A 27464-nucleotide genomic window follows, 5' to 3' on the forward strand; every position below is an offset into this window, starting at 1 on the left:
TATCTCCTTATTAAAAAGTTGAGAGGGGGGGTGTATTTATTTTGAAAGTTTCAATGTTTTTCTCCCAGGTCACCCAGTTTGAATAGAGTATTTTGACATTTTGCTGTGCTCTTGGATTTGAATTAAGAGCCAACCAGAGCTCACGGCCTGTTGGTGGTAGTTGATGACTACGGTAAGCTCTGGATGTCTTTTTGGGTATTGCATACATGTACGGTGATTTGGTTATGTCTTCATGTCATGCATTGTCCCATAATTACTTTATATAGACAGCTTATCAGTCAACCTGATCTATCAAAGTAGCTCTCCTAGCCTTGTGTATAGTCAGACGAGAAACAAGATATAAATTGACTTAGCTTGGTATATACATGTATATTTAATATACTCATATAAATAAAAAAAAAGAAGATGTGGTATGATTGTCAATGAGACAACTCTCCACAAGAGACCAAAATAACACAGAAATTAAAAACTATAAGTCACCGTACGGCCTTCAACAATGAGCAAAGCCCATACCACATAGTAAGCTATGAAAGGGCCCGAAATAACAATGCAAAACAATTCAAACAAGAAAACTAACGGCCTAATTTATGTACAAACATTGAATGAAAAACAAAAATGTAACACACTAACAAACGACAACCCCTGAATAACGGGCTCTTGATTTGGGACAGGCACATACATTTAGAATGTGGCGGGGTTAAACATTTTAGCGAGATCCAAAATTCAAGTCAAATTGATATTTTAAAACAACATAAAAATAAAAAAGTGTAAACAAAATTATTCTAATAATTGTTGAAAATATTATTGTGTTTGTGAGTGGAAAACTGCTTGAAATTGTAAAAATATTCGAAAGTAGCTCTCTCGTTTTGTTCTGCAGCTACGTTAAAGGGACACCAATCAAGTAATCGATCTTTATGAATATGGATTCAATATTCAATTGTATAAAATATCATGTTCTGCTTGTCGTACACTCTAAAATACTTAAGTTGGAATAGATCTACGAAGACTCAAGAACGGGCATGTGTGGTTTGGCAATTGGACATGCCCACGGCACAGATGTCCAGATATTGCTCGGAAGATGTTTTGAGAAGTTACGATGCTACCGGACATGGAAAATTAAACTGTTACAGTATATTACAGAACACAAAACTGGCTATCTTTGCTGTAAAAAGTAAAATCACAAAAATACTGAACTCAGAGGAAAATCAATTCGGAAAGTCCATAATCACATGGCAAAATCAAATAACAAAACGCATCAAAAACGAATGGACAAGAACTGTCATATTCCTGAGCTGACAAGGGTTACATTTAAGCTAAATATCCTAATCCCACGGCATCAACTAATTAAAAAAAAAAATGACCTAGGCCTTTAGCATTGGAGGGCTAAAACTAGCATTGAGCAGTATCCAGGTCCTAAATAGAAAATAAAGAGATGTGGAGTAAATGTACACGGGACAAAGTCGCACACAATATATAGAAAAAATACAAATTATTAATGAACAGGGCTTTTATTCCTGTTCTTCATCTTGAAAGTAGCGGGAGGGTCTTCAACGAGGAACCGGACCATTGATACTCATTATACAAAAGTAACATGGGTAAGTGCATCGGACTACAAAAACAGAAGTTCCTGGTTCGATCCCCGTACCGGGGAGAACATTGCCTATCCACTATTAATAAATATGTTTAAACTAACAATAGCCACACACTTGACTATATAGATTACATTGTTTTTTCTTCATCCTACATATGTCTTTTGATATTGCTTCTACATGTAAATACTAAAAGTCTTACACTGTATCTATATATATTTTGCTCTGAGACCAGAAAATAATAAAATAAATAAGACAAAACTTGCACTTAAGAAAAGGTCCGAAGATTTTGTAAAAAAAATTTCCAGTTCTTCCGGGGTCCTTGAGCCCTTCCCTCGCCAAAATATAGTTTACTTTATTTGTAATAGAGGCTAGTTACGCTTCTATATTATCATCTTATATCAACCTCTCCAAACTAAAAAGTTAAGATCACGCATCCTTAGTGTTTAGATTGATAAAGACTTTTGCATCCGTCGACATTTTCTTCGATTAAAATAATATTGATCTCACAACCGCTGTTCATGTATACTTTAACGACCGTGCTAGTTTTCTTGTTAGTTTTAAAAGTAGCTACCTCCCTTGTTAGTGTGATGTTGTCATCAATCTTTTTATTTGTACCACCTTTATATAATATTATATTGTACAATTTAAATTTGTAATTCGTTTAATATTTAAATATAATAATTAATTCTTTATCAAAGATATAAACAAGGTAATTTGAAAGTCTTTGATTACTTTATCACCGTAGTTCAATTCAGAAGTCATGCGGTCTATTTTGTCTACATTATGTTAAATGAATGCCGGAGTGTTTGCATTAGCAACATTTACTATCAATGACTATACATCTAGAAAAGAAAACATTTTACATTATAAATCGAGAAATAATTGAAATTATATACAAAACTTTAAGTTCACCCTTTTGGTATGTAACAAAAATCGACAACATTGTTATAATTTCATTGTCTGAAGCACCTTTAAATGAATGACAAATGACAACATTGTCATTTTTGAATGACAATTAAAAACAGTGTGGGGAAAGATAAATTGAACACACTTTCGTTTCTCGTTTTTTCGTTTTTTGTTTTTGTGAAATAAAAAATGAAAAATGAAAACACTTTTGTTTTTCGTTTTTCGTTTTGTGAAATCAAAAACGAAAAATGAAAACACTTTCGTTTTTTGTTTTTTGTTTTTGATATTTCAAAACAAAAAACGAATGGACGCAGATATACACGGACCCAACACCATTGCTAAAAATGAAAAAGACAAACAGACAAGCAACACGAACACCACCAAAATTAGGTGTCTCAGGTGCTCCGGAAGGGTAGGCAGATCCTGCTCCACGTGTGGCACCCGTCGTGTTGATCATGTTATAATAAATCCGGTAAATAGTCTTATTCGGTAGGTCAAATTCATGAAAGGAAAGGGGATTGTAGTTACGACGTAAGGAACATATTCAATATCATCTGGGAAACGGTTATTCCATAACGGTCAACCAACTCGTGATGGCGTCCTTAAAATTTACGAAGGGATGATTTCAACTTCACCAATTGGAACTCTTCGTTTAATAACTTCCTTGTAAGCAGCAACCCTTTATCAAGAAAATTATGATAGGAAGTACAAGCACTGGAATATCGTATTAATTGGTAGATATATATCCCGGATGCAGGTGCTGCTGAATGTTGCTACTTAGAAATTGAAAGTTCACAATTGGAAAGCTGAAATCTACTCTTTTGTCGTAAAACTTTGATTTCAACCGACCCTCATTGTCATTTTCGAGATGTAAGTCAAGATATGAGGCCGACTTAACTGTATATGTTGTACCCTTTATCTCAAGTTCGATGGGATAGATACGTTCAACATAAGTCACCAAATTTTGAATTAATTAGTGAGAGACAATGATAAACATGTATATTGCGGAAAGTAAAGTTAAAGTATGTTGCTAACTTCTTATCTTTCTTCCTTAGAAGTTTATCAAACTAAAGAAACAAGTCGGCAAGAAGAGGGCACAATTGGTTCCCATTTGAATGAAAGCTATTCAAATTTGTTGAGATCCGTAAATTAATAAATATTAAAAGTAAAGTAGTTAATAGGGTTACTGAGGTTCGTGGTTATGGTTATCGACGGTCTCTCTTCAAATGCTCAGTTTTAATTCGACGTATCAGAATCTAAAGCATTCTGGGTAATATTTTCAAAAGTGTACATCAAAACGTTGCGATTGGTTAAAAACGTTCTAAAAAAGTTATATTCAACCAATGCATGACGTTATTTTCCTTTCGGTGTTCAAAAATGAGAGTACCCATAGTCTTTCAGATTCGAAAAAAAAACTAAAATCTGTTACATGTTAATAATTACTTTATTATAAAAGAAATAAAATAAGATTATAAAATATAACTGTATATCTACATATCGTATATAAGTAACAAGACAAACATTGTTTGAAAAAAACATAAAGTGTTTATCTATTTCAGTGGAATTACGATGATAAGAACATGATAATAAGAACATTATAATGTTAGTGTAATTGTACTTTAAACATTAATCATGTTACATTTATATGTGATTGCATGCGTAAACAGGGGACACAAAATTGTCAAACATTAGTCTTTTCTAATTGTTCTAGGCTTTTGTTATGTTTACCTTCTTTTCACCGTGCTAGTCTCTTCAAAAAGTATCTATTAGGATATGTAGAAGTCTTTACAAAATATATATAATTGAAATCTTATTTGAAAACCTTTAAACAAAAACTCGATTGGTGACCTATTAATGTCATAAATATTTGTGCTGTTGGGTTGCTGCTTCATGGATATATGACCGACGTCTACGTTTATTCCTACAATAGGATATAATGACAAAACCAAGTAATGTTTATCCCAAGCCTGGTATAAAAAAAAAGATTAATAACTTTAAAAAATCAAGATCTTATTAAATTGGAAGTCTTCACATTAACTGTTACAGGTACTGCTGTGTCTTATTTATTTTCCTAATTATTTCATTATTTTTTCTGTCATCAATTAATGCATATAAAACCTATCAATTGTCATAACGAAGATTCAATGCATGCTGATCATTACAAAAAACATAGTAACAAAAATTTTTCTTTTATACATTCAAGTTAAAAACTTAAAGTAAAAATTCATTCTATATATAATACAGATAATACATTTTACATTTTCCATTGGAATATATGTATATACGGTATTGTAATGTAACAAATGGATAACATTTTCTCTTATTTATAACATATACAATAAAGACACTGTTCACATAATTTGAGCATAACAATTTAAACCTTCTGAAAAAAATCTACATCTTATTTCAAATAGTACCTTTCTTAGCTTTGGTTATTGTTATGTAATTAAAAAACATCTTTCGACTTACATAACAATTCAAAAACGAAATAAAATAGTTTCCTCGTCCCTTTTTATTTTATTCTGATTGATTTTTTTAACACACACAAACAGATTTAATTTCAACGATTCCGTTTTGATATAATGTATTACATAAGTTTCATTTCATAAATAAGCGTTATAGTTTCTAAAAAATGTATATGTAATATGACGTCACAAGTATCAGTTTCGATACAGTTTATTAGTGATGATGAAATGTTTATGAACATACATTTTAGTGCATTTGAATGTTTGTTTCATGACTAGCTTTGCTAGGATAAGCTCCTATTTATCATACTAAATATGAGCACCAATAATACATCTTATATGAGCCAGTCCATGCGAAAAGGTACAAAAAGTTACAGGACACGTTATCAAAGTTTGTTATAATATTTTTGAAAAACGTTTTTATCCGAAAAAAATTAAATTAATTTAAACATTCATAAGATTGTCAATTCTATCCCGAATTTGTCAATTAAAACAGCAATCTATCCGAATTTTTGGTATATGAGCAAGTGTAAAATCATGTGTTCCCCCAACTAATGCTATACCGACCAGAAACATCAAATCGTTTTGCTCATGTAGGTTGAAACCTAGTAATTAGTATGAAGGTCAAATTGGAGAAAAGGGGACAAGATTGTAGTAAGGTTTTTTGTCTGCCACACGGATATTCCATAATTTCAACTCTTGATAAGTCTGTAAATCTTACAAAGGCATGATTTTAACATCACCATTTGAAACTTTAAATTACATAACTTTTGTATGAGCATTAACCTTCTATCAATGAAATTATATATCATCTGATTAATATAAATTATTCTGATTTGCAGGTGGCTTGCGTATTACTGAAGGTTTCGCTGAGAATCAAGGACGACTAGAAGTGTATTACAAAGGTGAATGGGGAACAGTATGTGATAATCAGTTTGCGAATGTTGACGCAGAAGTAGCCTGTAAACAGCTTGGATATTGGTGTGTATTACTATTAGGGAAATTTAGTACTGATTGGTTTCTCTATCTAAATCTGTACATAGTCAATGAAAAACCATCTAGTCTTTTCGAAATCGAGATATATTATCCAACAATTGGATAATTGTTTTCGATATCTTCATTCGAAATAAAGATTTTACATGAGACACATTTCATTAAACTTAAATCATCCAGTCAGTTGTTCGCTTATAAAAAAAATGATACCGGTGAATTGAAAAATAAAGATAAAATATTTAAATTGTAAAATAAAACATAAGATAGCTTCATGATGAGACAAACACTTCAATAATTAGGAAATCAAAGGAACAACAGGAGCACCAAAGTGCAACAAAAACAAACACCAACATGCATCAACACGAACTACATTGTACTAGTTTAGTATCTGATAACAACAGCCATATTCCTGACTTGTTACAGGACATTAAAACTACCATGTTAATACATTATTCTATAAATTACTTTCTATAATGTTAAGTTTGTGATTTTTGTCAGATATATCACATCACCAAGCAATTTCTTGGTTTCCTATTGAACTTTTTACAATCAAATCAAATGCTTTCCGTTAAATGTGTCTTTGTTGTAAAAGGGGTTAAACTGGTCATCGTGTTTTTACTGTACAAGGAAAGAACATGACATAATATCGTTCCTTATAAGTAAATTAGTAGATATATAAAACAATGTATCATTAATGTATTTATAGTTCAGGATTGATGATTCCTCCACACAAAGTATACGATGGGATAGGTACTATTTGGTTAAATAGCGTAAACTGCTCAGGTTCAGAAAGTAGACTACTGAATTGTACCTTTAATACAGATGCATCAAACTGTCGTCACTATGGAGATGTTGGCATTCATTGTTTTCTGAACTGTTCACAAGATGGTGAAGGTATGATATTGGACAGCGCAAAGTTATAAATCAATCGTATATAAATCGAAACAGTTGATGTATTGTACTTGTTCTAAAAATATATGTATTCAATTTACTGTACATTTACTAACAATCCGTTCTCACAAATTTCATCTATCCAACGTGCACTAATGCTTTGTTTACATATTTTATTGTGTTCACCAAATATTTCCAGATCGTGTGAAGGCAATGGTCAAAATAGAAACACTTATTGTCTACCAAGAAAATACGTACTTACTTATGTGATTACCATTGTGTTGTCTGGCGTACTACATTACAATCCTGTTACCTTTAATAACTGCATGCGCCATTAGCTTATTTAGTACTGAGAAAAAATCATGTTATCATTTTATTACCTACACGTTCAAGTCATCTCAACTGTTTAACAGAAGATGAAGGATTATTTTTTATAAAAAAAAAATATTGTTATCTTGTTAAGAACACGATTTGATACCCCCTCTTTTCATAACGTTTGTTAAGTTGATTGTTAGGTTGTCATCTAATCAATTTATCACACCGTGCGTTTTTTCTTTGTGCACATACTTTATTTGTCTTCTATGCGTGTTCTCATTTTCGGGTACACGCAATGGTCAAAATGAAAATACTACAGAACGACATTTCAATAGTCTAATGATATTATTTTTTACACAAAGAAATTCTATAGCGTACAGATAACAATATGTTCCTTATTGTTAACGTAATATTTACACATTTATTTCTAAATTAAATTTTACTCAAAGCCATCTACCAAACTATTCAAATGAGTCAACATGCTTCAATTCAATAACATAAGTTTCAAACAGCTTTCACAAAGGATTAACATCTGAATCTTGTAAACAATTCTGCTTTCCAGGTGGCTTGCGTATTACTGATGGTTTCGCTGTGAACCAAGGACGACTAGAAATTAATAACAAAGGTGAATGGGGAACATTATGTGATGATCAATTTGAAAATGTTGATGCAGAAGTAGCATGTAGACAGCTTGGATATTGGTTGGTATTAAGTTTATAGAGTGCTTAAAACACACAATTAATTATGAATCAATTTTTTTATATCATTTTGTACGTAAAAAATAAAGAACTGTTCGGGGTTTTTAAGTCGAGATATCTTATCCAAAGATAGGGCTATATTTCCGATATCTGAATTTCAAATGAAGACTACCACTTTAGATACTAATCGACCTATTCCAAAATAAGATATCAAAACCATTTATTTAGTTGCATGTGTGTTTTGTGGTGAGTTTAGAATCAACTAGTTTTATTTCTGTTGAGTCGTCAATTTCCTCTTATAGTTGATATGATTAGTGACTGATGGCATAGGTACCATTTGGTTAAATAACGTAAATTGTTCTGGTTCAGAAAGTTATTTACTAAAATGTACGTACAATTACGATACATCACGCTGTCGACACTATCATGATGTTGGTATCCATTGTTTTCTCAACTGTTCAACAAAAAATGAAGGTAGGGTTTTTGTAAAAACTAACGTTTAAAACAATAGTTTATCAACTGGCATACTTTTTATACTACTGTGAATTCATTCGTGCTCGTTGGATACTAAATTTCGTTGTTTTCGAATTTCAAATGCTGTATGAATGATAAACAAAATCATAAAGGAATGTATGCAGACTTTGCCAAAACCACAAATTTAAATATTCAAGAATATGCAAGTTTTCTCGTTATCCTGGAAAATGGGTACCCACGAAAATTAAATCCACAGTAGGTCATGTCCTGTCTATACATTTAATTTAAATCAGCATTTTATTAAACAGCATCCATTAAATAGACAGAATCCAGAAAACATACAATAGAATCTTTAAAAACTTGGTTTTTATACATGCAAACTTCTCTTTAATCATTGTTAATAACAATGCATACAAATTGTTTATTTGATTGCTATGCAAATATATTAACACAGAAAATGCAGAAATGTTTTGTTTAAAAACAAATCTATATATATTTTAAAAGAAAGACAAAACTAAGCATAAAATGGAAATACTACAAAAAGGCGGCTTAATATTCATATTTTATAAATTGCCAAAACAAAGAGATTTTAAAGTGTACAGGGTACAATACATCTGAACATTGTAAATATAATAATACTTTGCAGGTGACTTGCGTATTACTGATGGTTTCGCTAAGAATCAAGGACGACTGGAAATTTATTACAAAGGTGAATGGGGAACATTATGTGATGATCCATTTGAAAATGTTGATGCAGAAGTAGCATGTAAACAGCTTGGATATTGGTATGTTATACATTTGTAGATGGTAAACAAATACGCAATTTAATTTAAATTAGTTCCTTTATCTCAATTCGTACCTCGTCCATGAATAATCGTCTAGAGTTTTAAAGTCTATCTGTGTTATCGACCGATAGGGCGATTATTTCGATATCTTAATTTGAATTGAAGATGTTTAGATTAATCGCTTATCGATACTTTCCGAAATGATATTACAAGATTAGTCATTCAGTTGTACGTTTGTCTCATCATGAATATAGAATTTGCTAGTGTTATGGTTCATTTAAACTGCACCTTACAGGTTATAGGAATAATTTACAAGCCAATCAAAACATTGTTGATTCATCTTTTTAGAAATGACAGGTCATTTGTATATGTTGAGGTACAATTTGTTATGAGTGTTCTCTAAAGGGTCTGATATGATTCCTTTTTAAAGCAAAATGTATGCTTCTTTAAGATCAAATGTTCTTTAAATCACTGTATGCACTTATTTTGTAAAAACTTTTTTAAGAGTAATTATTAATTACATTGACGATACATTGCTCTGATTTATTGACCATAAGAATAAACCTAACATCGCTAATACGAGGCTCATTCTAACTTTTATTCAACTTAACATTGACAATGTAGTACAAAAGGTTAAAAACAAGTGTTTCATTAAATGAATAGATGTGTGCAAATAGGTCTGTTCTAAAAGACACAATACGCATTTATTTAGAATCACATTTGCTAATTGAATGAATATGTTTATATATTAGTAAAATTTTTAATAGCATTTTGATTGTGACAATTTTGTTAAATTATCGATAACCATCTGAAAAATTCAAAAACTAAAGATTCTTTAATATGCTGGTGGTCTTTTTTAGTTGAATTTACATATTATTTACCACTGTACATTTTACTCTTCAAAACATTTAGTAAGTAATCTGTCTCAAACAGACTTGAAGTGTTTTATTAGCATGGAAACAATAAGCTATCCCATAATTGAGTGCTCATCTTAATCACTTTCCTCCTCAAAATATTGTATCTATACTTTTGTTAAATTTAATGTCCTAAACTCTCTCAGAGATACTAAGTCACCTAGCAATACCCTGATATCCTATTGAATTGATTAACTGAAAAACCATATTGTTCCTCTTTAAAAAGGTTCAAACGAAAATTGGGTAATCTATTATTAGTATTTCAACTAACAACAACATGTTTTGATAGTAATGCACGACATACAGATACAAAAAAGTAAAGAAGACGATATCCAGCACACTGTTTCTATTATTTATTTATAGTTCAGGATTGAAGCTTCCATCCAATAAAGTGAACGATGGTATAGGTACCATTTGGTTTAATAACGTAAATTGTTCTGGTTCAGAAAACCATTTACTGAATTGTACCTACAACCACGACATATCACCCTGTCGACATTATCATGATGTTGGTATCCATTGTTTTCTCAACTGTTCAACAGCAGCTGACGGTATAGTTTTAGAAATAGCAAACATTAAAACAAATCGTAGAATATACACTTAATTTACCACGCCACTGTTAAACGCAATCTATTAAGTTGGTACCAAACACCTTGACTAAAATTTAGTCGGCTCGTTTTATTTTCATAAATTTTAACAAAAAATATTTACTTTGACCTTATGACAAAAATATCAAAATTTCAAAAACTTTAAAAAAGAAACATTATCTGAAACAAGTGATTATATTTATTGCAGTTTGTCAAACACTAATTTTAATCTATTAAAAGCTTCATATTTTCTGAACAATATAACGTATTTAAAACTTTCAGCTGATTTAACATAGTTATCTCCCTGTAGTGTTATGTACCACCTTAAACGAAGATTATCCAGAATACATGTACATGTACATACAGATAATCTTCAAAACTTCCATCTTGTTTACATTATAATACTATCAAATACAAATCATATAGTGATGAGTGTTAGCAATATAATAACCTCAACATAACACACAGTAAGGCTTTGTGTACATGTCTCGCTTATCTTCTCGTTTTCGGCTGTTCATTCTATATATATTTACTAGTCAAAATGAAATTACTTACGTTATGATTAATGAAACACGTATCTAATACGTCACTCCTTAGTCAACTAATGTTCGATAACGCCACAAAGGTCATATGTTTTTTTGTACTTGTACTTTAGAATAGACACATGTTAATTGTTCGTTTTTAACATTTTGTAGATAAAAGCACAATTGTAATGATTTTCAAATTATTTTATCAAATGCATTTGCATTTAACATCATGATAAAAAAAGTCAACATATATACATGGAAATTGTTTATGGACAAACTAACGTGTTCATATTAAACAAACAACACAAATAAAAAAGGAGTTAACAATATATGCATTTCAAGTACTATTTCAAAATTCTTGCAGAAGCACATGTTTCTTTTTAGCTCACCTGGCCCAAAGGGCCAAGTGAGCTTTTCTCATCACTTTGCGTCCGTCGTCCGTCGTCGTCGTCGTCTGTTAACTTTTACAAAAATATTGTACTCTGAAACTCCTTGGTCAAATTTAACCAAACTTGGCTACAATCATCATGTGGTTATATAGTTTGAATAATGTGCCCGTTGATAGAATCGCCCAACAAAGATGGCCTTTATGGCTAAAAATAGAACATAGGGGTAAAATGTAGATTTTGGCTTATATCTCTGAAACCAAAGCATTTAGAGCAAATCTGACACGAGGTGAAATTGTTTATTAGGTCAAGATATATCTGCCCTGAAATGGTCAGATGAATTGGACAACCTGTTGTTAGATTGCTGCCCCTGAATTGGTAATTTTAAGGAAATTTTGCCGTTTTTTGTTATTATCTTGAATATCATTATAGATAGAGATAAACTGTAAACAGCAGTAATGTACAGCAAAGTTAGACCTAAAAATAAGTCAACATGACCAAAATGGTCAATTGATCCCTAAGGAGTTATTGTCCTTTAAAGTCAATTTTTAACAATTTTCATAAAATTTGTAAATTTTAAACTTACATTTTCCACTGAAACTACTTAGCCAATTCATTATAGATAGAGATACTTGTAAGCAGTAAGAATGTTCAGTACAAACACATCACCATCATAAAAACACAATTTTGTCATGAATCCATTTGCGTCCTTTGTTTAATATTCACATAGATCAAGGTGAGCGACACAGGATCTTTAGAGTCTCTAGTTTTAAAAAGCTAATGCTCGTTTAACGTAGTTACAATATTCTTCATGGGTTATCTTTATAACATGTTATAGTAAAAATATTTGTGTATTCGTTTTGGTGAATATTACTTTTACTGTTAACATAAAAATGCTATCATGGTATGATTGCCATTGAGACAGCTCTTCACAAGAGATCAACTTACATAGAAATAAAACAACTATTATGCACCGTACGGCCTTCTACAATGCACAAACCCCAAACCACATACTCAGCTATAAAAGGCCCTGAAATAACAATGTAAAATGATTCAAACGAGAAAAAAATGTGTACACAAAATGAACGAAAAAAAAATATGTAAGACATTAACAAACGCCAAGAACTGAATTACAGGCTCAGGACTTGGGACTGGCACATGCATATGTTATCGGGATCCCAGCACTCCCCTTAACATTGGACAGTGGTGTAGCAGTACACCATAAGAACGAATGATAAAAATTAGTTGAAAAACGAATAACTCATCAGATGGATAAACATACAAAAACTACAAATACAATTGCACGTGGTCGGATACTTACAAACCTCAACAACAAAAATACACGAAGTACAAATCTGAGAGTACTCGCAGTTACTGACAGCTAGGTCACTAACAACATGAACAAATAATCTGCATCTGAGACTCAATAATCAAAAAGTTTGTTTGGTGAGATCCTTTTGACGTGGCTCTGTACGTGTACATTCCGTTATTGTGTTATTGTTTTATGATGCATGTTTTGTATTCTTGTCTTTTTTTTTTTGCTGGTGTGATTTGCCATTATGATTTTATTTGTTTCTCTGTTATATACGACATGGGTATGTTCTTATTCATCCTGTAATTGTGTGTTTGTGCTTTTGTAATGTTTGTCTCTTTGAATTACATTTTTGTAAATGTGCTTTTTATATATGCCTTGTTGTGCTTACTTTTAGATTTTTGTATAGTGATTATAATTATAACACAACGTTGACTGCTGTGCCCCTATTTTTGACATTTTTACAAATTATGTATGTTTGGTTTTTTTTTAACTTATTGTTATCAACATAATATGAATTTGATGCGACTGTTACATGTGTTATACAAGTTAAAGTTGAGCTAGCTTTAAATAAGTTAAATCCGCCATTTTTCACAACAGGAAATGCCAGTACCAAGTTAGGAATATGACAGTTGTTATCAATTCGTTTGATGTGGATGATCTTTTTTGAATAAGTTACCATGCTTTGCAGGTGATTTGCGTATTATCAAGGGTTTCGTTGAGAATCAAGGAAGACTAGAAATTAATTATAAAGGTGAATGGGGAACAGTTTGTGATAATAACTTTGAAGATGTTGATGCAGAAGTAGCCTGTAGACAGCTCGGATATCGGTGTGTATTACGTTTAGAGAGGAATATAAAATGCAAAAAGATAAAAAAAAAAATAAAAAAGATATATAAATAAAAAAAGTATGAGTGCCAATGAGACTACTCTCCAATCAAGTTACAATTTATAAAAGTAAACCATTATAGGTGAAATTAGAGTCTTAAACATTTGAGCCCTCCAGTATCTTAATACATACTCAACTCATATTTTCAGTGAGTCATGATTTTAATGACATTACAGTAAAAAGTTTATAAGTAACCAAAACATTGACGTCATAATTAAAGTTCGACCAATCATTTGTCGTATACAAAATAGTATTAAGAGACTGTAAATGTTTGCCTAACACCGACCAATATATATGTAAAACCAAGTTGTCAACTGAATAGTTGATATAGTAAAGATAATTTAAAAGAAAGTAGTGACTAACTAACACAATATATCTTTTATGTATTTATAGTTCAGGATTGATGCTTCCTGCACATAAAGTAGACGATGGCATAGGTACCATTTGGTTGAATCATTTAAATTGTTCTGGTTCAGAAGGCAATTTAGTAAACTGTACCTACAATCACGATATATCACCATGTCGTCACTACCATGATGTTGGCGTCCATTTGTATCTTAACTGTTCAACAGAAGATGAAGGTATTATTTTGTCAAATAAACGTTTAAAGCACATGGATATGAATAGACAAGTCCTTTGCCTGTAAAAAGAATTACACGATTACAACGTAGCAGAATATTTTACCTCGATCACGTATACGATCAATTACAAAATCATTTATCTATTTTTACTTTATTTTCAATATCCTGTGTTTATATCGGGAATTAAAAGTTTATACAATATATATGTTTTGTAATAAAATTGAGAATGGAAATGGGGAATGTGTCAAAGAGACAACAACCCGACCAAATAAAAAACAACAGCAGAAGGTCACCAACAGGTCTTCAATGTAGCGAGAAATTCCCGCACCCGGAGGCGTACTTCAGCTGGCCCCTAAACAAATATATATACTAGTTCAGTGATTATACTTTACATCTTAAATAAAATACCAAGAAAAAGGTATGTAGATATGATTTACGGATAACTTAACGTGCCAATGTTTACAAGAGAAAAAAGAAGACAAGACGTATACAAAATGAGTATTTAACAATAAAATCATTTTAAAATCTTAACAATATAACATATTGTTGTCCTTTTAAAAGTTAATTTTGGTACCCTTCTAAAACAAACTATAATAATCGTTCGAATCAGTTATGTGCACTTTTTGGTATTTAAAATTAACATTATCTTAATGATTATGCTGTATGATCAATTCCCAACTGAAGTCATCCATATATTAATAAGTCAAACCACATTTCTCATACAAAATCAGGACTGGGTTGCACAAACGTCTATTTAAGTTCATAGTCTATTAAAAGTACACTTAAATTTAATAGTCTATTACTTGCTTTGCACAAAATTTAATTAACGTTAATAGTCTATTAACTCACTATTAAATCTAATTGAACGAAGGAGCGTTATTAAGTCCTTAATTGTACATTTTAAATGGATGCCATGCAAGTGATTGGATTACTTGTACCTCAAAATCAGCCGAAAAATACCGTGACAGGCTTCTCAACTCGATGATTTGACGGACTGAGAGCCTCGCACAGCCGGTGATATCCCACATTGTATGATTTCGTCACAAAAAGAATTGTTTGTGTTATTATTAAAATGATAATAGAAAGAAAAGATAAAAATTGATAAGTTTTTGAAGCATAAATTAAGATATAATTGTAAATCTATGATTAACCATTGTCATTACGAATCTATTAGGGAAACAATGGTTTTATTTTCAATACGGCAATTGTCATTAAACTAAAGAAAAAAAACATTTGCCCTCATCCTTGGAAGTATGCTTTGTTCAAAATAGTATAAAATCTATTTTCCAAAATTAACAATTTTTAAAAGGCATGCATGGACGAAAGCATTGGACATTTGAAAACCTTTTATAACAGGGGTGAAGAATGTGCAAACACCGTTGACGCTTCGATAAAGAGTGCTTTCTTTCACGTCTGCATTTCTATTAAGTATGGCATGCCGGGTTATCATTTAATGATTACTACAGATTGGAGAAATGAATAACAGAACAGTGCACAATAACGTACAATAACATACACTGTTATTTGTAGGAGATAAGAGAAACTACGTGATAATTTTGATTTTTTTTTATTTAAGATGGCATGGTGTATATAGTCCATAATATTTATATCCAATACATATTTTTAAAACAATTATTTTTTGCAACTGAAAACTGTAATGAAGATGAAACAAAAATATCCGACACTTTGGTATATCTTGGATATAAACTTAAAATAAATATCTGATATTCACATGGAATAGGGTTCATAATAACATAAATTATTGGACTTATATGGGGTTGCCCAGATATTCCGACACATTATTATTCCGACACCCCACTGTTCCGACACCCCAAATAGGCCGACAAAGGTTAATAACTGCAGTTATAAAAAATATATTTCATGAGTAGAGCTTCCCGAGGGTGTGGATGTGATCAATCATACGATGGATAGGTGAAAAAAAGTGGTTAAACTTTCAAATTCCCGGCCAAACATCAATTATAGCTGCAGATCAACCACTTTTGGTATTGTGTAAGTAAGTTCAGTATGAATGGCCAGATTTGTACGGAGAATATAAGTTTATCGTTATGTTTGGTGGAAAGTACCTTAAAATGGCTTGTTTTAAAATTCATGGGGTTATATTGCCTGAAAGTGGAAGAACTTGTGCCCTCACTGAAGCCGACATTGCAACACCTAGAACGTCAAATTATTTTCATACATATTCAAATGAACCTAGGTCTAGACATGCGAATCAGTTAACTGCGTGTGTTTTGCCTGAACCATTAATGTCTAAACGCAGAAAATAAATCTCATGACTCTGTGTGTTTCGATTATTTGATAGACTGGTGCAAGGAAAAAGAGTCATCTCGACCACAGTTTAATATATTTTGTTCAATTATGAATTAAGAACTTTTGTTCTATCGGCGGTACGCCCATTTTATGAGTCAGATATCGTACCTCACAAACAGTCCATAGAAAGCATGATACCGTATTGTTTTGGTCCAGATCGTGAAAATTATGTTACGGTTACGGATCCATCTCCGAGATATGGCTTCCCTTCACGAGCATTACCAACAAGGTGCCAATGGTAATTTCACTGTAAGAAAGACCAGCAAGTTGTTTTCTTATATCACAATTGATCAGACACAAACACAGAATAATGCAATTGCGAAGGGCAATGTTGGTGCCACCGAAGATTCCATTGAGACGATGGATGGATGGATGTCAGTAGACAGCTGGTAGATGAATTTGAACGAAATAGTGGTTTTAGTCTTTTTAAAACAGATGGACGACATCATGAAGACTCTAAGAAAACACAAAGGTATTTTTTTTAAACGAGTCAAAGGCTTTCTAAAGTGGTGACCGAGTTTGGAAATCCATCTTCTGATTAGATTTTTTTCTTGATTTGTACAAAATTGATTTTTTTAAGGAAATTATTGACTCGGAGGCAGGTGAGATATGTAACTCCAAGATATTGGGTCCGAACGATTCGAAGATCTTTTATAGTAAATGCAAAACGAAGGAAAATCTGGTTTTTATAACCAGATAAAAAAGAACAATTTCCTATTGTTGCCGTAAAATGAAACTGGAAATGGCTAGGGTAAAACCCAAAGCTGAAGAACATGGACAGTGATTGCGATCTCCTTTCTATACTCTTCATTTCCTGTAAAAGTAGACAGTTTGACTTGGAAGTTTTCTTTATCCATGAAAACAAAATTACCTCTCTGTTTTTGTCTGAGGATGTCATTTTAATCAGTGTTATAATTGCAGAAAATGGGTATACTTGAAACATTGTGCGATGTGCCGTCAACTGATTTAGATTCTGACGCATTTGCCGTTTGGGGGCCAGCAATGGTCTTTTCCAAGCCACCGAGTGCAAAAATATTTGATGATTTTACAATCGATGTCATACTACCTCACATAAACTCTTGCATCGATAGGTATTGACGAGTAGAATTTACAAAATGAATAATTTAAAGGCTGGACCGCGAAAAAGGCAAGATGCTGGTGCTAGACGGAAAGTTGTTGGTTCTGATAGAACGCCAAGGATTTGGAGTCGTTTTCTTGGTATAGATGACAATACAACGGAATGATTCAAGTTTGTTGCCGACAGAATTGCTTCTTTAGAGACTTGAAAAATTTTTTAAGTTACTCAAGGTGAAATATTCCTTGCAATTTAATACAGATACTTCACAGCTATCCCTTTATAACCAAGAACAAGCAGATACACGTATGTGTGTCCATGATAAGCTTGCTGCTGAAAATGTTTGATAAAAGTAATTTTAAGTAGTACTGATGCAGATGTAATAGTATTAGGATTGCAGCTCTCGCAGTATTAGGTATGGACAAAGTGTGGATAGGTTTTAGAGGGAATAAAGATGGCTTCATGTATATGACATATCAAATGTGCTTGGTCTTCGTGCAGCTTTCCTTCCATGCATTCTGTTAATATGACACTGTGTCAGCATTTCGTGGGAAAGTGAATAAGTCAGCTTGGCAAACATTGGTATTATTTCCAGATGTAAAGGATGTTGTTGCTCGCTTTAGTTTTGTATGAAGACAGAGACATGGACATCATAGAACCATTTGCTTGCATCAGGTACGGCAACATCAACATTTGCTGTTATCAAGGCACGATTTTAATCATTTGTCAGGAAGTAGCGCCCTTATTATGCTATTCCCCCTACAAGAGGTTCTCTTCCGGAGCACATCGAAAGAGAAGCATATCAAGGTGGGCTCAACCGGATGTGTGCATTAGACAAGTACACATAACAAGTCATGAACACTGTCAGCTGACTGTGTTTGGATGAAAGAAAAACAAACACTTACAGTTGGAAACTAAAATGGACTCATTTGCACCCTCGTATCAGAAACGTTTGAAAAGTGGATGCAAAATATCAAGCGTTGTTGATAACTGTAAACGATTTCGTTCTGGCCTACCTTGTACGTGTTAATGTGTTGGCAACTGTCAGATAATTATACGGAATGCAAACTGCCTTTTCTAACCAAACTAGGTATTTGAAATTAACAAATTGAGTAATATCTCTTTTAAATTAGAAGAAAATAAATATAGTGAAATTTTAAACGTTTTTGTCGCCATTTTGGAACCGGAAGTTACTTTTTCGTCATGTATGTATTGTTTCATCGTTATTGAGGAACAGTAATCTACGTTTTATCAAAACTTGCATTGGATTATACTTACAACAAGGAACTTACGAAATGTAGCTATTTTGAACGTTTTTGCCACTATTTAGAACCGGATGTAACTTGTTCGTGTTTTATGTATTGTTTCATCGTACTTTAGGAACTATTATTTTCGTTTTATGAAATAAAATTGAGAAAGGAAATGGGGAATGTGTCAAAGAGACAACAACCCGACCATAGAAAAAACAACAGCAGAAGGTCACCAACAGGTCTTCAATGTAGCGAGAAATTCCCGCACCCGTAGGCGTCCTTCAGCTGGCCCCTAAACAAATATATACTAGTTCAGTGATAATGAACGCCATACTAATTTCCAAATTGTACACAAGAAACTAAAATTAAAATAATACAAGACTAACAAAGGCCAGAGGCTCCTGACTAGGGACAGGCGCAAAAATGCGGCGGGGTTAAACATGTTTGTGAGATCTCAACCCTCCCCCTATACCTCAAGCCAATTTAGAAAAGTAAACGCATAACAATACGCACATTAAAATTCAGTTCAAGAGAAGTCGGAGTCTGATGTCAGAAGATGTAACCAAAGAAAATAAACACAATGACAATAATACATAAATAACAACAGACTACTAGCAGTTAACTGACATGCCAGCTCCAGACTTCAATTGAACTGACTGAAAGATTATGATTTCATCATATAAACATCAGGCACAATCCTTCCTGTTAGGGGTTTAGTATCATACCATCATAACATATATGAGAAGAACATAACCCGTCTCATGCCAACAAATGGTTTTTGAATAAATGTGTTTACTTCCTATGCAAAGACCCTATAAGTGAATCAATATTAACGCCAACATATGCAATCTTTAATGACCTCACAACAGTATCGTAACTATATCCCTTCCTAATAAGTCTATTCAAAGGTTTTGTTAGTTTCTGAGGTGAATACTGACACCTTTGTGCTTTATACAGAATATTTCCATAAAAAATTGGATGTGAAATACCTGAACGTATAAGAACTCTGCATGTTGAACTATATTTACGAATGATGTCCTTATACCGATGATAAAATTTAGTAAATGTTTTTACTAGTTTGTGATATCGAAAACCCTGGTGTAATAATTTTTCAGTAATACATAAATTTCTCTCGTCAAAATCTAAAACATTGTTACATACACGAGCGAATCGTGCAACTTGAGATATATAAACACCGTAAGATGGTGACAAGGGAACGTCACCATCTAAAATGGTTAATTAACGATAGGAAATGAAAAATCATCTCTTTTATCATAAATTTTAGTATTCAGCTTTGCGTTAGTGATATAGATATCAAGATCGAGGAAAGGGCAGTGGATTATATTTGGATTATACCTAAAACACAGCTTTTAAAGGATTTACAAAATGTAGCCATTTTCAACATAATTGCCGCCATTTTTGAACCGGAAGTCACTTTTTCGTCATTTCTGTCTTGTTTTATCGTACTTTAGGAACTCTTATTTACGTTTTATCAAAATTGACTTTGGATTATACCTAAAGCAAAGCTTTAAAAGGATTTACGAAATGTAGCCAATTGGATATGACGCCATTTTTAAAATGAGCGGTGGCCATCTTGAAAAAATGAAAATTTACGATGGCCAGCAGATGATTTTTTTTTTAATTATCGTTTAGTCAACCTCTATACCAAATTTCATGCTTGTATCACGATTTGCACAATTATCTCCACAATATCTCCCACTATAACATGCACCTTGATTTCCACGTAGTGTGTTTGTTTTTCTTATGCTTTATTGTTGACTATTCATATCATACTATCTTTTTTTATTGATAAAAAGCAACAGCAGTTTCCTATCTCTATGTAGAAAAAGAAAGTGATTCTGTATAATGGTGTTATACATGTATGTATATGTAGTATGTTCTATTTTATAAAATGTGCTGATTATAAGACAATATATTTTGCAAAGAACCTAATAACTTCACGGGTAGTAAGGTCGTCATATCGAGGAGCGTTTAGTACAGTGATTTTGTCATAGTTTGGATAAGTTTGACATGGTTAATTTATGTTGCTTTCCTAAACTATTGCCTCAGTTCTATTCACATGAGCAGATAAAAAGCAAATAAGATGCTTGAATATGTATTGGAGGTCAAACGATCTTTATTGGAATTGTTGTTTCACGAAATTAACGCAGAATAAGCAAGATATCGGAATTGCTATGGTTTGGTTAAGCGATTGACATGGTTCGGTTAAGAGTCTAGAAATTCGTCATGGTTTTGGTCAAGATTGTCATGGTTTAGATCGAAATAAATATATATGTGTTTCACTTTAATACTGAAAAGTTGATTGATAACGCCTGTTATTGAACTAAGTTACACTATATATTAACTGCTCGAGAAGAAAAAAGCCTGTTTAACCAAATTTAGTGGGTGTAATCGTCAAAGCGTATGTTAAGCATGTCATGTTACTTTTTGTATGTTTTCTACAATATAAATTTAAAAGTCACTGCTCTTTTTAAACTAGCTTTCGATATAATTTTACAAAAAAGAAAGACAAAGCGTTGCTTCTGTTTCACATATAATCTTTTGTCCATATGTCCAAAGTCATGCTTGACTCTGCCGGGGATATCATGAGCGGCATCACTAGCCAAATAGCTAAAGACTTCTATTCAAAAGAGGCAGCCAGTCAAAAAGTAATTCTTGTTTTTCATTTTCTTTTCTAGAAAACTTTTCATTTGTTGGTTTTTCTTTATTGGAAATTTTGAACTAGTTTATGATGAATAAAAGGAGATGTGGGGTTATAGGTCCATGATACAGTAACCCAACTACAAAAACTAACCAAAGGATATTAAGAGGACATCATAAGTCTTCAACCATTTGCGAAACCGAATAGTTACGCGTGACATGGACAACAGTTTTAAAACTTATTGGTTTTAAAACTATAATAGGTGAAATTACAATAAAAAGAACTTTCAAAGTTCGAATTTAAAATATGAAAGATCACAACTCTAATTTTGGATTTAAACCGATATAATGTTCAAGTTTATCAATTATTATTAGGAATCAATAAAAATCTTTGTGATATTGTATAAATGCATCGTGTATAGTATCATTGAATTATTTCAAATATTTTACTTTTTATGTAAAACAGTGTCTATACTATCTGAAAAAAAAACCTCCTGCTATCTAGTTTTAAGTATGAGGTGGTATATTATTAAATGTGATTGAAAAAAAGGATTGAAATTCAAAGAAACACGTGTTATATTGCCTGCTACATGTACAAATAAACTGTGTACGACCTTAATTGACCTGGGTAGACAAGAAATCATCGTTTGTAATAGGACAGAACGCATTATAAGATGGACGAAGATGAAACAGATGGTAAGTTTGTTGATACAAATGTATATATCACAAGTACACTTCATTTGAACTTTTTAGAACATTCAATGATATTTTTATGCTATCTATATTTGCCTTTTATCATTTTTATTTATTTGATTTTCAATTTACGAGGTAATATCAAATGTAAGATGACGTGAGAAATACATAAATTAGACTGCAAGCCAACAACACAAACATGAATTCTTCAACAATAGGATGAATTAAATTGGCCAAACTCTATATCTGCCTGTTTCTAAAAAAATGGGTAAATAAATTGAACAGAGACAACAAGAATCTGAAACCATCAAACTATTCTCAGTATAGCGTAAAACAGTAATGTATGACATAGGACAACTTGTCGCGTCACAAGGTTCTAGACTTTTTTGGTGAGTCGCAACTTCGGAATTCAGTAAATATGTTTTTGAAATTAAATGTGTAAAACCCTTCCTTTTACAATAGTTAGCACTTATGAATGCCTGTTTGGTGTCTGTGTTGAAAATTTATATTTTCATGATTTCGTAGTTTATAACTTCTTTTCAATTTGTGTACCTAAATATGTTTAGCATAAAAAAAAAAAACGCAGTCAAATTCATAATTTTTTTTTTTTGTTGATATTTATTTACACAATAAGGCTCCAAATTTTACACAAATACATTGATTGGACTCGTATAATTTTTCAGAGGCAATTGCATCTATTGCTCCTTTAGACGGGTCATTTGAAACTGTTGGTGATACTGATTTAATTGAAGAAACAGTGGTTTCACTCAATAAAGATGATGACAAATTAGATGAAAACAATAATGAAAATCAACAGGGTTTGCCAAAAAACAACTTACGTTCAGTTCGACATCTGTTCTAAAATTGTTCAAAGAAGATGTCTAACACGTCACATGAGAAAACACAGGGATTAACTCATTTGTTCTCATTGTCCAACGAAATTCTCAGATAGATGGGCCTTGACGGAACATGAAGCACGACATTCAAACCCTTTTATGTGCGATGTTTGCGGCAAAAATATACTTCAAGAATCGGCCTAAGTCGTCATTCAAGAGACCATGCTAGTTCACGCCCAATAGAGTGTGATATTTGCCATCAACGGTTTAACGATAACGCACATTTTGAAGGTCATCGCAACAGTAAACATTTGAACTACAAACCGTTTAAATGTACCGTATGCAGCAAGGCTTTCGCTTATAGACAATCAATGGCAAGACATGTAAAAGAATGCCAAAGGAATAAGTCCTACATCTGTATGGAATGTAATGCTGTGTTTAACAGCCAGCGTTCACTAGACCGGCACCATAGTGGGAAACACGAGCAGAAAGAGCATACATGTATGTGTGGAAAATCCTTACGTTGTGTTCGATCATTCACCAGACACAGTAAAATATGTAAAACAAAATAATATTTAATAAATTTAAAATCTGATTTTTGATTCATTTCTAGCATTCATAAAGTGTAAATGATATATTGTCTCATTTTAAAAATAATGATATTTTTAGATATCATAACATGCTCTTTTGTGAGGAAGGATTTTTTCTTCATCTTTCCTATGGTACTGACGAATTCCTTGAGCACCATGTGCAAATCATCATATGGTTTCATGATTGCACTATTTACGTTTATCAGTAGATCTTCGGGGTTGTTCAAACTTTGCATGGCTTCTGAAATAAATAAACGCAGTATTGTTTAATTAGTTCCTTTTGATTCAAATTTATAATATGACTGTAGCAATAAAAGATTTAAAGATTAAAAAACAAATATTGAAAAATAGGATCCTCTCAATATTGTTTCATATAATGCTATTCAATGAAACTACAGTGTTAAATATATATCGTTATTTATTTGTGTCTTTAGTGTTTCTGTTACTTGATTTTCTTGTGTAAACCCGATCTGGTGAGTTTACATGTGTGGCATGGTTAAGGCGAAGAAGAGGTTGGGGTCCCCGCAAACATTTTACTCCGCAATATTTTGTATATACTGTCTCAAGTTAAGTGTCTGTAATGCCGTGAATATCGTATGTAACTGTGTATCATTCATATTTTGCTATTTATTTTGTACAGAAATTAGGCTAATGATTTTCTAGTTGGAATTCCTATACATTGAATTTTGTCGCAGCCTTTTATATCTTGCTAAGAAATATGGTTTTGCTCATTGTTGAATGTTGAAGGCCTCTTGATGGCAAGTAGCTGCTAACATCTAACATTTGATCTCAGGTGGATAGTTATCTCATTGGCAATCATATTACATCTACTTATAACATATTACTACATTGTTTGTGCGTTTTTATGTCCTTTTGTGTTTCAAATGGAACGATTTTTGTGAATTTTGATAGTAACTCTTCATTATACACGAGAAGAATTACATAACTGAACCATGTCGAACATGAACTTAACCATGACACTAATGAACCAAACCATGACACAGATATTTCAGTAATTTTGAATTGATTGCAAAAGTAGGTATTTTTTCAGAATAATTGACCGCACTGTTATATCACAAAGATATGTGTGATGTAACAGACTGTAAGAAAATAACTTTTTTTATGCACGATAAACCAATTAGCAAGTTTTAAATTTTGACATACGCAAGCTTTGTTTTATGTTAAATCATTTACCATATGATACCACTTGTGATGTACTAACATATTTACTTTATACCAAGGTACTTACCAGCTTGAATTAATGATCAGAAGTTCCGTTTACAAAATATCCCAATGTTTACATTTTTGCATTGATTGTCATCAAAAAGACTTAACACCGTCATGTCAAACTTATCCAAACTATGACAAAATCACTGTACTAAACGCTCCTCGATATGACGACCTTACTACCCGTGAACTTTTGAAATTAAAAGCCAACAGTGTATTATTCTGTTTTGAACACGTAAAGATATCACAAGTGTAAGTCTTCACAATTAGAAATGAGAAAGAAATCATTTGTTTTTTAATAATTTTTATGTTCAATAAATATTGTCTATAAGACAAAAAAAAGAGATCAATCATCAACAAAGTTAATTGGTCTTGCAATTAGTCGATTATAGTATATATTGAAATCACTTTTATTAATGCATGTCTCATAATGAACAATTAATAATCAATTATATTTTTCTTTACAAACCCCGACATGAATGGACCGACGTTTGCTGTAAATTGCTTTATCATACAGTAAAGAAGAACATTCCTTCTCACTTTACCAGCAAGAGGATCTCAAACATCATCTAACTACATGTTAATAAATTTGCATCTGTGACCCGAAAAAAATAATAACTAGGTAGTGTATTTACATATTGTTAATCTTTGTTAACTGGTTAAACTAATTAATGACGTACTGAGGTGATCTTAGTTGCAATTAAATAATTCAATACTTTATAAGTATTTACAATACAATACAGATAAGTTAACCATACCGATAGGTCATGGAGCCCCTAATAAGGCTAACTCGGACTTTTTTCTTATATTTGCATTGGTATTATTTGGGTCTCAAATCAATAGAAAAAAATCAAGAATCTGCTAAAATTCTCTCAAATGACCTGTTATGCCCTATGAAGTCTTATATTGAAAGATGAATAAGTGTGGTGAGGCCAAATATATTACCTTGTGTCGTTTGGGAAAACACGAAGGAGTACGAATGTCTGACAAAAATTCCAAAACCTCACCCAAGTACATCTATATGTCACGATATGATCATGCAATAAATGAATTTGACATAAGATGAAAACTTGAATACAAGTTGTATCTTTCTTTCTTTAAACATGGACTCAAACGTTAGACAGTTATCTTTGCATATTAAGTTCCAGTAAACCTGCATTAAAGGGAAACCATTGATACACGTATCGACAACTGGCGATATGTAATCCTTTACACATACATGTACATTTTAATAGCATATCAAATATTATCGAGGCTTCAAATTAATTATGTCAACTTTTTTTATTTCGTTTGTTTCAGTTATCAATACACTGTTTTACAACATTTGTTACTGATAACAGTCCGCACGAAACTCCGCACATCAGTCCATACAACATCTCCTAATGTTGAATAGTAAGGACCAAGTGCTAAAATCTTCATTTGTAATGGGATACACTTTTGTAATCACACCATCTGAATTGATCTACATAACCAATAAAATGTGTAAGAGCGCAACCTAACCGTCTTGGTAAGCTATACATGTTTTTGATTGACAACTACACGTTAGATACAGTCTGAATATATACTATATTATAGTATTATTGTTAGATGAGTTGTATGATTTATGACCGACAGATACAAATCAACGACACTGAATAATTTGGTGTTGGTTGATCTATGACTGACATATAAATATTAACGACTATGAGCAATTTGTAGTATACGTATATCATACACACGCAATTATGAAGAGATGTTGTTAGAATATCGTACACTTACAAAAAATACCTTAATAAACAACCAGTGTCATTCTAAGTTACCTCTTTGTGATTTGTGACGCTGTTATTATTACAAATTCTGTTGAATTGTGCTGTATACAATGTACCATTGATATTATCAGTAAAGACTTAATGCAATAAAAAAATTATAAAAACTTAATATCTACATTATTGTGACATTTAAAATATTTGAAATGATTTCCCTTGCATAGCTACCCAACTGAGTAAAAAGAAGCAATTGTTGGTTTGAAATAACGGCCGCATGTCTATACAAAACAAAAAGGGAAAAACATAATCAAGTTTCTCTCATATTGTCATATTTTGTGTAGTTATATAGCGTTTTATTATAGGTTGTAGTTTGTTACAATAAGTCTACTGCATGCCCTCTTTTCTATAGACTTAATGTTTTATTGATGTTTGTTTTTTTCAGAAATACAGAATTCTAGATAAGAGAGACCCATGCTTAGCTGTAAATGGGTTATTCTGTCTGCATACTAAACATTATTTTTCGTTCAATGCGACATGTGGATTGAAGGCATCAGCGTATGCAGTCCTTTACAACTGATAATATATTTAGCGTTAAACACAAAGGATTGGTTCTATACAAATACTTTGCAATGCAAATAATATTCAATGCACCATTTGACAGAAGTAAAGAGTGTTCAACTATCTTCAATTACACACACTCTGTCATGAGATCTAAGGCAACATATTTTTGTTTTAACATATCAA

The 27464-nt window shown here is 32.0% G+C and overlaps 2 protein-coding genes across 4 annotated transcripts in view; one reads left to right on the forward strand and one right to left on the reverse strand.

The window, feature by feature from the left end:
* The first annotated feature begins 1041 nt into the window (after positions 1–1041).
* LOC139497599 (CD5 antigen-like) lies at positions 1042–27182 on the forward strand. The gene is made up of 10 exons (XM_071285833.1): positions 1042–1171; positions 5806–5944; positions 6663–6850; positions 7725–7844; positions 8981–9119; positions 10397–10584; positions 13537–13675; positions 14128–14315; positions 23006–23140; positions 27163–27182. The coding sequence occupies exons 1-10, from the start codon at positions 1042–1044 to the stop codon at positions 27180–27182; spliced, it is 1386 nt and encodes a 461-aa protein (XP_071141934.1).
* The window catches only part of LOC139498378 (aquaporin AQPAn.G-like), a 337743-nt gene continuing 314202 nt past the window's right edge, over positions 3924–27464 (reverse strand). For all 3 annotated transcript variants that reach the window (XR_011657914.1, XR_011657913.1, XR_011657915.1), the window contains exon 8: positions 3924–4999. The gene's annotated coding sequence lies outside the window, so the exon portion shown is untranslated. The remainder of the gene's footprint in view (positions 5000–27464) is intronic.

Source organism: Mytilus edulis, chromosome 12 (genome assembly GCF_963676685.1).
Source record: "Mytilus edulis chromosome 12, xbMytEdul2.2, whole genome shotgun sequence".
Classification (NCBI taxonomy): domain Eukaryota; kingdom Metazoa; phylum Mollusca; class Bivalvia; order Mytilida; family Mytilidae; genus Mytilus; species Mytilus edulis.

What these genes read in the sequence shown, in the direction of transcription:
- LOC139497599 (XM_071285833.1), top strand. Translation starts at nt 1,042, where the DNA reads ATGCCCACGGCACAGATGTCCAGATATTGCTCGGAAGATGTTTTGAGA. An exon ending in TGTTGATGCAGAAGTAGCAT is followed by an intron (nt 7,845 to 8,980) that starts GTAGACAGCTTG and finishes AATACTTTGCAG; the next exon opens with GTGACTTGCGTATTACTGAT. An exon ending in CTGTTCAACAGAAGATGAAG is followed by an intron (nt 14,316 to 23,005) that starts GTATTATTTTGT and finishes ATAATTTTTCAG; the next exon opens with AGGCAATTGCATCTATTGCT.